Source organism: Phyllostomus discolor, chromosome 8 (assembly GCF_004126475.2).
Source record: "Phyllostomus discolor isolate MPI-MPIP mPhyDis1 chromosome 8, mPhyDis1.pri.v3, whole genome shotgun sequence".
Lineage (NCBI taxonomy): Eukaryota > Metazoa > Chordata > Mammalia > Chiroptera > Phyllostomidae > Phyllostomus > Phyllostomus discolor.
In genome coordinates this window covers 105,971,434-105,983,646 of record NC_040910.2, presented here as the reverse complement: position 1 = coordinate 105,983,646, position 12,213 = coordinate 105,971,434, and the positions used below count along the sequence as shown (strand labels likewise).

At 65.2% G+C, this 12,213-nt stretch overlaps 1 protein-coding gene across 1 annotated transcript; it reads left to right on the top strand.

Annotated features, from left to right (window-relative positions):
• Positions 1-3,851: 3,851 nt before the first annotated feature.
• Positions 3,852-10,739, top strand: LOC114502437 (keratin, type I cytoskeletal 42-like). Its single transcript, XM_028519371.2, is given in 11 exon segments — positions 3,852-4,344; positions 6,516-6,572; positions 6,574-6,623; positions 6,716-6,872; positions 7,934-8,095; positions 8,688-8,813; positions 9,035-9,088; positions 9,090-9,256; positions 10,257-10,315; positions 10,429-10,454; positions 10,456-10,739. Coding segments are annotated over 11 exon segments (1,380 nt in total). The 5' UTR covers positions 3,852-3,894; the 3' UTR covers positions 10,528-10,739.
• The last annotated feature ends 1,474 nt before the right edge of the window (positions 10,740-12,213 follow it).

Below are 12,213 nucleotides of genomic sequence, written 5' to 3'. Positions count from 1 at the left end.
GTCCCACACCAGAGGGCTGGGGCCGTTTCAGGGGCGAGGCGGGGCTTGATGGGAGGAGCTGGCGGAGGTTCCGCGCAGGCGCGCTGCTGCTCTGGCCTCCTGTTTTGCCCTTGGAAAGGGTGGACGACCACCCTTCCTAGCGTAGACCTCGGGACAAGAGCCTGGGGTGTGGAGGCCCCTCTGCCGTCCTCCCTCCCAGAGTCCTCCCTGCCTGGTCCTGCCCCCTGCCCTTCCGTCCTCCGATTCTCCCTCCGGGGTCATCCTCCTGCACCGCCCCGCCCTTCTCCTGCCTTGTTGGTCAGGCAGCAGGGGCACACGGTGGTGGCCTGGGCAGTCAGCACACGGCAGAGAGCCGAGGGCACCCCGTTCCTGCCAGCTGTGTTACCTGAGGGAAGACGGAGACAGGCCATGCTCCCCATATCCCTGGGGTTCCCCACGGTGACGCAACCCCCACCCCAAGCCGGCTCCCAGGCTGGGGGTTAGACAGAGCTGCCGCCTGGGGGGAGTGTCCGATCTGTGGGGAGAGACAACGCTTCCCTCCTGGGGAGCCCAGGCCACACCTGCCCCTGGAGGAAATGTCTCAAGAGCGTTGAAGAGCAGGCACCAAGGAGAGGGGATGGGAGTGAGCAGCAAGCCTGGAGGGGCACAGAGGGTGGGGAAGAGGTGGGCGGGTGGGACAGGGCCCCAGGGGCTGGGAGGCTGGGGGTCTGCAAGGCGGAAGGGGCCAGGGGCTCCCCCAGGCCTGAAAGGGGGCCTCCGCCTGAGCTGCTGCCCCCTCGCCTCCCCTGTACCTCCCTGGGGCCCAGGAGGAGGGTGGGGGAGGGCAAAGCAGGAGGGCAAGGGGCGAGGGAGGAAGGGCAACCGGAAGGAGGCAGCTCCGCCAGCTCCGGGGCAGCAGCGAGGGTTTCCTCCTGTGTCAGGCCCAGGATCCGCTTCCCGGACACCCCGCCCCCTCTTCCCGCCGTTTCCGAAACCGGAGAAGCCGGCTTTCCTGCTGCCTGTGGCTACCAGACCCGATGCACGGAGACAGGGAGGGAATCTTTACGGGCACTTTACTCAGAGGGCCTGCGATCTGAGACGACAGTGGGCTGGCACCCTCACTGGCCGTCTGACGTTTCCACCCTCTTTACGCGGGGGCAGAGGTGTGGGCGAGGGCTGTGAGACCCGGGAAAGAGGTGATCAGATACAGGCCGCGGTCCGGCCCGGCCGTTTCCCTGACGCCCTTCCATCCGCCGACCCGTGATCTTCCGTAGCCGTGTCCTGGGCGGGGCCTGTCTCTCCCGGGATCACAGCGCTCGCGTGCTGCCTTGGCTGTTCACCGTCTCTCGTGGAGGGCAGAGGTCCATCTCTGTGGTCTCCCGGGGGGTCCCTTCCTGCAGCTCCTGAACTGGTAGCTTTTCACAGGCTTTGACCACTAGGCTCATGAACTATTATTACCTTGAACTAAGATTTTCCAGCCCTTGAGTCCCCTGGCCATTCTGGCCCTCCCTCCCTGCTTGGCCCTCTCCTCCTGCCCTGGGTCCCATGTCGGACACTCTGGCCTCCCTTTGGGGGAGGGGCCTCAGGCGCTGCCATGGCTCTGCCCGGAGCTGAGGTGTCCGCAGGCGTCTGGGTCCTCTGTCCTGGGTGCACCCCAGACTCCTCTGCCTGGAAACCAGTCAGAGGGGGGTGACTGTGTCTGCTTGTCCCCAGGGAGGGAGCACCTGGTGACAGGGCCACTGGGGGCCCCTGGCTTCTGACTCTCCTCACTGGGAGGGGGCTCCCAGGAGCCCCAGGAATGTTTCACATCTCCCACAGCAGGGCGCGGGCCTCCTCCTGAGCCAGACAGAAATGGTTACTGGGTGGGGTAGGCCTGGGGCCTCAGGAGGGAGGCTGGGGAAACAGAACAGAAGAAGGGGATCCCTCCTGGGCCAGGCCCGGCTGGGGGGACGGTGTGCAAAACAGAGGCCCGGACCTGGGCACACCGCCTGGTATCAGGGGAGAGGAGGCTGGAGAGGGGCAGGTGGTGGTGATGGGGGAGGAAGGAAGGTTGACAGATTCTCTGCCCCTTCGAACTGGGTCTCAAGGCTAAGGTCTGGGGGCTGTGGGGTGGGCTCTGGGGAGAGACACTGAAGGGGGCTGGTGCCTTGTAGCCTGTCCCCCAGCCCCCCGCCCATCTGCTCCAGATTCTTGCTGGAAGGCGGGCACTTGCTGCCTGGAGGGAGGAGGGAGGAAGTTGGGGAGGTCAGCCCCTGGGGCCCAGGGGCTCCGGGGGAGTGCGGCCCTAGCAGCAGGTGGGGAGGGTCTTTCTGGACGTCCCCATGAGGGTGGCCAGCTGGGTGAGGCCTGCCTCTGGCCCACCCAGGTGATCTCAGGGTCTATTGGTTCCCTCTCCTCCCCCAAAACAGTCTTGGAGTTCCAGGAAGCCCCTCCTGACATCTGACCTCAGGGAACAGCCCTGGTGCTCCGACCTGGCTTTGAGACCCTTCCCTCCACCCTCGGAAGCCCCAGACTTCTTAGGCAGGGCGGGAGCAGGGTAGGATTGGGGTCCGCCCCTCCTCTCCCAGGTAGCTTCTGCTGTCCCCACCCTTCCAGCCAGGAGACACCTTCGCATGAGAGGCCACCCACCGTCTAAGCCGAAGTCTTTCCCGTAGTCTAGTCTCATCGCGGCATCTCCAGCCTCACGGAAAACCCGACTCCCTCCCTGTCCCCGAGTGTGGCAGTGTGCCCAGGCCACCCGCGAGCTCTCTGCAGAGCCAGGCTTGCCCCCACCTCCCGCCCATCCCACGGGCCCTGGCCACCCCTGGGAGCTCCCCGTGCAGACAGGCCCCGTGCAGACGCCAGTGTCCTGGCAGCACCTAAATCATTAGCGCCGCAGAGATTAGGCTGGTAATCTCCTTGTCGGGTGGTGGCGGGTGCCAGCTGCCAGGATGTGGGATCGAGCTGCTACCTGGCAGGGCGCAGGTGCGGTGTTGACCGAGGGGCACCCTGCCCTGTAGATCCTGCTCCCCCCTCCCCGGAGCCCCGTGCCTCCGGTGTGTGTGGTGGGGGGAGGGGCTCGGGAATGGCTTCTTCAGGTACTGGGGGATGGTGAGCCCAAGCGGCCACCCCAACCCTCCGGCTTCGTCCTCACCATCAGCCCCAGTGTCACTGCTGTCACTAGCACTCCAGACTCCTTCAGGGACCGTGGGAGATGGGAATTACCCCCCTTCTACAAGTGAGGAAACTGAGGCTTGTGAATTGACTTCCTGTTAAGACTTGGATCCGAAGCTCCTTCAGGTCAGCACTGTGTCTAGTCCCCTGAGATGAGGGACTCCCCAGGCTGGGGCCGCAGACTTGGGGTGACCCCCAGAGACCTGGGGGCTTCCCAGGTCAGAGGCGGGTCCTCCCTCTCAGCCTGGGGGGGGCTCTTCAGGGCCATGTCGGACCTGGCAAGGGCAGCTCTCTGAGCCTCCGCGGCCTCTCCCTGGGGACCAGGAATGCTGGGTCAGGGGCCAGAGCAGCCTGCAGGCCTCAGGCCTGTGGAGCCTTGTTCTGGGCCCTTTCCAGCTGCCAGGGCTGGGTGGGTTCCCCGGCTCCTCGGGAATGAGCTCAGAGGCTAATTGCTGCTGAGGACGGAGGATCACCCTACCCCCGGGGCTGCAGCTCCAACACCACCTTTGTTTCTGAACAATGGGCTTCTAAGAGGGGCACCTGCCCAGGCCAGGCTCTGGCCGGGGGAGGGGGCGGGGGCATGCAGTCAGCACGTCCATCCTGAGCCCCAGGCCCTGGGCGGCTGATACAGGAGCAGATTACATGGCTGGGGTTTTGGCTTTGACTTCAAGGGCCAGCGGCCCAGCCCCGCTATAGCCTGGCTATAAAGGGCTGCCCGGGGTCTCTGTCCAGACCAGACGCTGCTCCCGACCCGTGGCCACCATGGCTGCCACCACCAGCAGCATCCGCCAGTTCTCAACGTCCAGCTCCGTGCCCATGGGGGGCTTCTCTCGGGTGTCCACGGTCCGTGTTGGGGGCGCCTGCCGAGCCCCTAGCCTCCTGGGCGCTGGAAGCTGTGGCAACATGTCGGTGACCTCGTCCCGCTTCTCTTCGGGCTTGGGGGGCGGCTACAGCGGGGGCTACACCTGCAACCTGGGTGGGGGCTACAGCCCCAGCGTCAGCGTGTCGGACGCCCTGCTGGGGGGCGGCGAGAAGGAGACCATGCAGAACCTCAACGACCGCCTGGCCTCCTACCTGGAGAAGGTGCGCGCCCTGGAGGAGGCCAACGCCGACCTGGAGCTGAAGATCCGGGACTGGTACAAGAAGCAGGGCCCCGAGCCCGCCCGAGACTACAGCCACTACTTCAAGACCATCGAGGAGCTGAAGAGCAAGGTGCGTGGGCCAGCCGGCTCCCTGCCTCCTGCCCTCCGTCCTTAATGCTTGCTCTGGCTCGCTCCGTCCCAACTCTGGGCCTTTGTCAGCCTTTCCGTCTTGGGTCTCCGTCACTCTCTGAGCCCCGTGCCAGTCGCTGGTCTCAGGGGGTCGTCCCGTGCTGGGAGGGTGTTTGGATCCCCCCTTCCTGGGAGGGGCGCATAGGAGGGTGGTGGAGGAGCGAGCAGGGAAGGCGTCAGAACACGGGAGGCCGCAGGTGGCACTCCAGGTACAGCGAACAGCGTGGGCCAAGGCAGAGAGGCGGGGTGGAGCTTGGTGTGGACTGCTGGGAGATGAGGCTGGGCATCTCCTTCCCACGTTCCGTTACCCCCGAGTCTGCCTGCCTGCCTGCCTCACCTCCTCCAGGCAGTCCTCCTGGAGGGACGGCACTTGCCTCTTATCCCAAGACCGTGGGGCCCCCTCAGCACTTTGAAGTTCAACCTATGCCCTGTTCACGGTGCTGATTTCCCTGTTCGGCACGTTCTCACGGCGGCTGTTGTTGTGGGTCCTCCTCAGCGTCTCCAGTCTCCATTGTGGTCCCTCTGGAGGCCCCTGAGGCCGGAGGCCGTGTCTCTCCTTGCAGACTGCGGGGAGGGCCCCTGCAGGAAGGAGCTGTGTCTTTGCACTCAGATGGAAAGCTCCTAAGGGAAGGAATGTCTCTTAGTCTGATGAGGGAGACAACTCTCTCCCGCCCCCTTTCCCACACACTCGTTACCTCTGAGAACACGGCCTTGGCATTGTGTGAACGTGGCCCTGGGGTCTTCTGCACAAACCCGCCCCTGGAAGGCCCTCCCACCTTGCCACCCTCAGAGGCATTGAGGGGGCAAAGGGAAGAGGAGGGCCAGGCTTAGGGGGAGCAGGGGTGGGGCCGGCTGGGCCCCTGAGGGTCCGGCCTGCTCCGTCTCCTGGTGAGGACCGGGCGAGGCTCTGCTTTTCGAGGACCTCGGCCAGTCAGGGAACTCCTGCAACTGCCCCCTGGAGGCGGAGCTGTGGGGAGTGCCAGGTCAGAACCTGGGCTCCGTCTGGGCAGCGGGGACCCCGGGGGAGCCCAGGTGAGTCAGTGTGCCCCCGATTCCGTCTGGGGTCAGCCAGTTCCGCAGCACCAACACCCAGGGCACCCCGCGCCAGGCCTCTGCCCGTCTGAGTCACTGCGCCCCTCGGGGGTGTTTGCAGCTGCCCCTGGCCGGGCCCAGCCAACATCCCGAGCAGCCAGGTGAGTGGGAGGGACCCACTGCGGCCTGGGATGCAACCAGCTGGGCCCAGACCCAGGATGCGCCTGCCAGGGCTGCCCCTCTCCCACCGCCTACCCTTCAGCCCTCGGCCTGAGAACGTTCCAAATCCCAGCCCGTTAGTCTGCTCCCTCTGGGCCTCGCTCTCCACCCCCGGCCCCGTGGCCCTCGACCGGAGCCTCTCTCGGGCGTTTCTCACAGTGACAACGACTGTAGCACTAATAACAACCAGCTCCTTGCAGAGTCTTCCGTGTCCTCGTTGAGACCTCCTGATGACTCCATGGGAAAAGAAAGCTTTGCTCTAGGTTTGCGGTCGGGTGAGCTGTAGCCTCGTTAATTAGCTAATTAATCACATAAGTGTTTCCCGGGGGCCAACTCTGGCCCAAGGACCGGAGCCAGGACTGAGGCTTTTGAAGGGAGCGAGACAGACGCGGCCTTGTTCCCGAGGACTCAGAGTTCACGGAGGGGAAATAACCGAAAACGTCATGGAAAAATCGCACTTGGGAGAAGTGCCATGAAAGAGAGAAGGGCAAAGGAGGGAGGTGTGTCCGGGGGGGGGGAATCCCGGTGGGGAATCCAGGAGGGCTTCCTGGAGGCGGTGGCAACAGAGTCGAGAGGTAAAGTTAGGTAGGGAAGAGGGAGTGAGGTGGCTTGGGCGAGTGACCCCATGGTGGTTGAGGGTACATTTGGGTCTTTCTCCTGGCATGGTGCCCCCACCACTCTGTGAGTCCCCCAGGAGGGTCCTCAGAGGGGGAGACCACACCACAGGACCTTTCTTTGTTCTGGCACACTCTCCAAAGGGCTGCACGAGGGGTGTTGCAGGGTCTTCCTGGGGCTGCTGAGGGTGCCTGCTCACGGAGCCCATCATCCCCCCCCCCCCCCCCCCCCCCCCCCCCCCCCCAGATCCTGGCGGCCACCATCGACAACGCCGGCCTGGTGCTGCAGATTGACAATGCCCGCCCTGGCCGCCGATGACTTCCGCGTGAGTCGGGGCCCCCGGGGCGGCTGGCGGTGGGCCCGGCCCTGCACCTGCAGAGCCCTCTGTGTGCACGAGAAGTGGCCCGGTGGCCCTCCGCCGTGGCTCACGCCTCCACCCCTGCCAGGTACGAGACAGAGCTGAACCTGCGCATGAGCGTGGAGGCCGACATCAACGGCCTGCGCAGGGTGCTGGACGAGCTGACCCTGGCCAGAGCCGACCTGGAGATGCAGATCGAGAACCTGAAGGAGGAGCTGGCCTACCTGAGGAAGAACCACGAGGAGGTGAGGCCGTGGTGGGAGCAAATGCAGGAGAGACGTGCCTGGGAGCAAGCCAGGCCGCGGCCTCCACAGTGTCCTGGGCCGGGGCCACATTCTGCATCCAGTGCCCCTCCAGGGTGGGTGCCTGGCCCTGGCCTGGGCGACACTTAGAAATAGGATACTTCCCATGTCCCTTCAGGCATGGCCCCCTTGTGTGGTGGCAGCTAAATACCTAAGGAGCAAATCAGTGTAGTGCATGCTACTGGTCGCAGTGAATTGCATGGTGACAAAACAGCAAACGGCCAGCCAGCACAGCACACGGGAGTCGCAGCAGTGGTTCATTTCAGCTGGTGCCGACACCAGCGCCGGGAGCAGGGTGCTCGTTCTCCCCCTCACCGGGGAAGAAACTGAGGCTCGGACGGGCTGAGGGACTTTTCCAAGGCTGCTCGGGCGGCTGCCCTCCAGTGTCTGACCCACGTCCGCCTCCAGGTCCAGCTCCACTGCTCCGCCACCCCTGCTGCCTCCTTTTTCAGAGAACTCTCCACCCGAGGCCCTGCAGGGGGACTGAGGAGCCCGGGGCTCCCTCCTCAGTGGCCTCGGGCTGGCCTGCGCTAGGGGAGCCCAGTCCTGGGGTAGCAGGAGCCCAGAAAGTGTCTCCAGTCGGCTGTGAGGCTGGTCCCAGGGACTGTGTGTCCTACGAGGTCGGGTCCTCCCAGTTGACTCGGGGCTGCTTTCTGCCCTCCGCCCCGCTACCGCTGTACTTCGGGGTCGGGCAGTGGGTGACAAGCATGGTAAGCGAGGCTGTCCCGGGTCCTCCCGGCCGTGGCAGAGGGCGGCCGTGCCTCCTGCCCCAGCACACGGTGGGGGCGGACACCGAGGGTGTGTTGGGGAAGATGTTTTACATCCACAGCCTGCACATTCGAGTCGTGACAACTGCTCCCACCTTCAGGGTGAGGAGCTGCTGGCCTGCCTCTGTCTGTCTGTCTGTCCGTCATCCGCACCTGTCTTCCCGAGGTGGAGAAGGCAGGCCTCAGGGTCTCCCCCGGGGTGGCCGTGGGTGAGCCCCCGCTCTCCTCTCCGCCCAGGAAATGAACGCCCTGCGAGGCCAGGTGGGCGGGGATGTCAATGTGGAGATGGACGCCGCCCCCGGCATCGACCTGAGCCGCATCCTCAACGAGATGCGCGACCAGTACGAGAAGATCGCGGAGAAGAACCGCAAGGACGCCGAGGACTGGTTCTTCAGCAAGGTGGGTGGCCGTGAGCGAGCAGGTGTGCGCACACGTGTGCGTGCATGTGCCTGCCGAGTGCTGAGTAATGGGCTGGAAAATGTGGAGCGCCACGGCGGGTCCCGGCTGGAAGGACCTTCGGAAACAAGCTGGACCAGCCCTCGTGTTTGGGTGCAGACTGTGAGGCTCAGAGAGGCCTTCGGCTCACACAGCCCTCCGCTGTGGCCTGGGGGGCAGACCCAGGTCCCCTCACCCACAGCAAGGGCTTCTCCCGCGCAGGCCTTTGAGATGCGTGCGTTTGGATGCATGATACATACCCCAGAGAACACGCACCGAGCCTCTACAGCCCCTGGGGCAGCGACAGGAACAAATAGAATAAAACCCAGGGCCCATCTTTGAGCGGTGCTTGCCGCTCAGGAGGGCGGAGTGATTCCACTACGTTTCCGTGTGGGCACAGAGGGTGTCTGTGGGTGCAGGGGCGTTCAGGGCCCGCAGAGGCCCGCAATGTGCTGGGAGAGCAAGTCTGGGAGGTCAGGGCTTGGGGGAGTGGCCCTTGTCCTCTGCCCCACCCCCACCGGCCTCCTCAAGCCCCAGGGGCCGGCCCTACTTTCAGACCGAGGAGCTGAACCGCGAGGTGGCCACCAACACCGAGGCCCTGCAGAGCGGCAGGACGGAGATCACCGAGCTCCGCCGCTCCGTGCAGAACCTGGAGATCGAGCTGCAGTCCCAGCTCAGCATGGTAGGACTTCCGCCCCCTCCCTGCCCTGTCCCTGTCATCCCAGAGTGGGCTCAGCCTCGTAGACCCCCCACTGGGAGAACCAGCGACACGCGCCCCTCTCAGCCCTAGTTACCCACCACACTGCGCTGGCTGCACCCACAACCCAACACAGCGGGGTTCCCCTCTGGGTGGGGAAGAGTCCCACCCTGGGTTCACTGGTTCACCGACGCCGTGACCCACAGAAAGCATCGCTGGAGGGCAGCCTGGCGGAGACCGAGGCGCGCTACGGGGCCCAAGCTGGCCCAGCTGCAGGGGCTCATCGGCAGCATCGAGCAGCAGCTGGCCGAGCTGCGCTGTGACATGGAGCGTCAGAACCACGAGTACCAGATCCTGCTGGACGTGAAGACGCGGCTGGAGCAGGAGATTGCCACCTACCGCCGCCTGCTGGAGGGAGAGGATGCCCAGTGAGTGGGGGTGCCTGGGCCATCGAGCGAGCGCGCTGGGGCCGCTTCGCCCAGGGAGGGACGCGCCAGCTGCAGCCCAGGCACCAGCAATGCCGGGAGGAGGCGGGAGGCTTGCAGGGCCCCAGACCGAGGTCACTGGCTGGAGTCTGGCGTGAGGAGTGCTGAAGCCCGCGTGAAAGCACGTGGACTAGATGGCGTGGGGCCTCGGAATGCTGCAGGGGGTTTGCACAGGATGGATGTGATCGAGATGTCTCAGAATATTGCTCTGGCTGCAAAGGGAGAAATGCGTCAGCGAGGCCAGCCTGGGCCCCGCGCACCTGTCGGGAGGCTGGAGCAGGGCCTGGGGCAGGCCTGCGGGGGGAGGGGGGGCAGGGGCGGCGGCAGGGAAAGGCCCCGATGTGGGGGCTCACGGGGCTCAGCGGGGGGACTCAGCTGAGTGTTGAGTGAGCACGTGAAGGCCTGGGTGATGATGACCCTGGGTTTCTGGTTCTGATGACTTGGAGTTGGTGATGTCATTACCCAGGATGGGATGAGGAGCAGGGTGGCGGCCTGGTTTGGAGTTAGGAGGGTGGGTGGGGGCCCTGCCGAGAAAGGGCTGGGAATATCCTGAGTCTGAGTCTCCAGGCTTAGTCATGCACTCCTGCTCCTTTGTTCCCCCAAGACGGTGAAGTCCACCTGTAGTCTAACCCCAGTCTCTCTTGCTTTGAGTCTGTTTGTTAGGCCCTGTTAGATATGGAAAGACCAATCCTTGTAAGTCTCTGGTTAGCTGCGAAGTACCTCTGGGCCTCCCGCTGGGGTGTCCTCTTCCCTACTCCTGCCCACGGGCCTGTGCCCCTCAACCCTTGTGGTCACCATTCTCCTCCACTCTCTCCCAGCTGGGATTTGTCTGAGTGGCTGGCACCTCCCGCCCCAAGCCTCCCCAGCTGCTTCTGCGCTCAGGGGCCTGGGCTCCCAGGCAGCGCCCCTAGGTTGACAGGCCCCCCCTACTCCCTTCCCACAGCCTGGCCAGCCAGTACTCCTCGTCCCTGGCCTCGCAGCCCACCGGGAAGGTAAGAGTCTGCCTCATCCTGCCCAGAGGGTGTGGGAGAGTCTGAGGACCCTCCTGTGTGGGAGACTGGAGGAGGGGCCCCGGCCTGAGGTGCCCCCACACCCCCCTGCTCTGCCGTCCGCAGCCACGGTGACCAGCCGCCAGGTGCGCCACCATTGTGGAGGAAGTCCAGGACGGCAAGGTGGTCTCCTCCCGGGAGCAGGTCCACCGCTCTACCCACTGAGGCCCCCTCCCACTGGCGAGGGCCCAGCCTTGAAGGCCACGGGGCAGCCATCGCCGCCAGCTCCTAGCATGCTGCTGCCGAGCCCCGGGTGCCCACCTGGGCCGCTGCCCGAGAGCCGTTGCCTTTCTGTAGCTGTTTCCCGCACCCCCCCGCAGAGGGGGCCTCCCGAGTTTGCCCCGGTGACTGCTATTAAAGCTTTGCCTGAAGTTCAAGTGTGATCTGGTGTGGTCATTGGCTTGGGGCAGTGTGGGCTGAGTGTGGGATGGGGAGGAGGAGAGTTTGTTAAATATCTGGGTGGCACCTGTCACCTGCCAGCCTGCTCTGCCCACCCTCGTCAGGCCTGGGGCTCCTGGGAGGATGAGAGGGAAGGGGGCAGAAGCACTGCGGGGGTGGGGGGGTGGGGGAGGGGATGGGGCAGCCCAACAAGCTGGGAAAGTTTCTAAGAATCAGCCCCTGGGGCCTCTTTGCCTTTGGCTGGTCCCTGGGAGGGCCCTTAGCTTTTCCAAGGAGCTATGCCTACCATAGGAAACTCCCGCCTTTGCCCGCGCAGGCCTGGAGGAGAGAGGCCGAGCAGGGGGCTTTCCTAAGGAGGGTCTGGGGCGTGGACGGGCCAGAGGGGGTGGGTGGCAAGCAGCAACACGCTAGCCCAGGAAACCAGACCGGCCCTGCCAAGCCGGGGGGGGTGTGTGGTGGGGTGGGGTGGGGTGGCTGCTCTGTCTGTCAGCGTGGGGGGCGTCCTGTTTGCTTTGGCGGCTTGGCAGCGGCCGGGCTGTTGGGGAATCTCTCCGCTGCTGGCGGGGGCTGTCTGGGCCTGCCTGGGAAGTGGAAGCCACCGGCAGTCTGAGACACGACTATGTTCCACCCAGGAGCCTGCTGGGAGGGACCCCGGGACCCAGGCCGGGCTGGGGGTGGTGGGCAGGGCAGGGTGGAGCCACAGGGTGTCCTCAGGGTCCCTCCTGGGTCCGTCTCAGGGGGCGTTTGGGCAGGCTGTGTGTGCGTGTGTGTGTGGTGGGGTGGGAGTGGCTGGGGGGGGCTCTTGGGAAGACGCCCTTCTTGGGCAGCGTCCTTAGGCTGGGACCTACAGTCTGTGCCCCTCACCTCACCCTGAGGCCTCTTGGGGTACAGGAGTGCTAGGGAAGGTGGAGGGGGGCAGGCCTTCAGTTCTCCCACTTCCCCTGTACCCTGGTGCCTCTCTGCCCACTCTCACTCCTCCATCCTGTAGCTGGGCTCCTCGTTGGGTACCCACACCCGGACCCCCACCTGTCAGAGGGGGTGGGGAAAGGGTCGGCCGGGTCACCAGGGAGTCCCAGGGGTGGGGCGGGTCAGAAGACTGGCCAGGTGGGGCTGTGGGCCCTGGAGGGCTTCCCTGGTGTGAGGGCTGCGCGAGCGGGCTTGTGTGCCGGGACCCCTGGGGGTGGGGTCTGTTGTGGTGGACGAGGCGTGAGGCCCCGCCAGCTCAGGTTTGCAGGTGTGGGGGGGCCCTGTCCTGCTCAAGCCCCCACTTCCTTACTGATTAAAACGGGTGGTCACCAGAGACCTGACAACATACGCCACTGCATTGTGTGGTTTCGGTCCGGTTTCCAGGGTGGGACAAGGACCCGGTCCTCGCTGTCCCCCAGCACCCAGCCAGGGCCAGGGCGTGGGGCATGGTGGGTGCTGAAGGACAGTAACCCCAGGCGGGGGGCT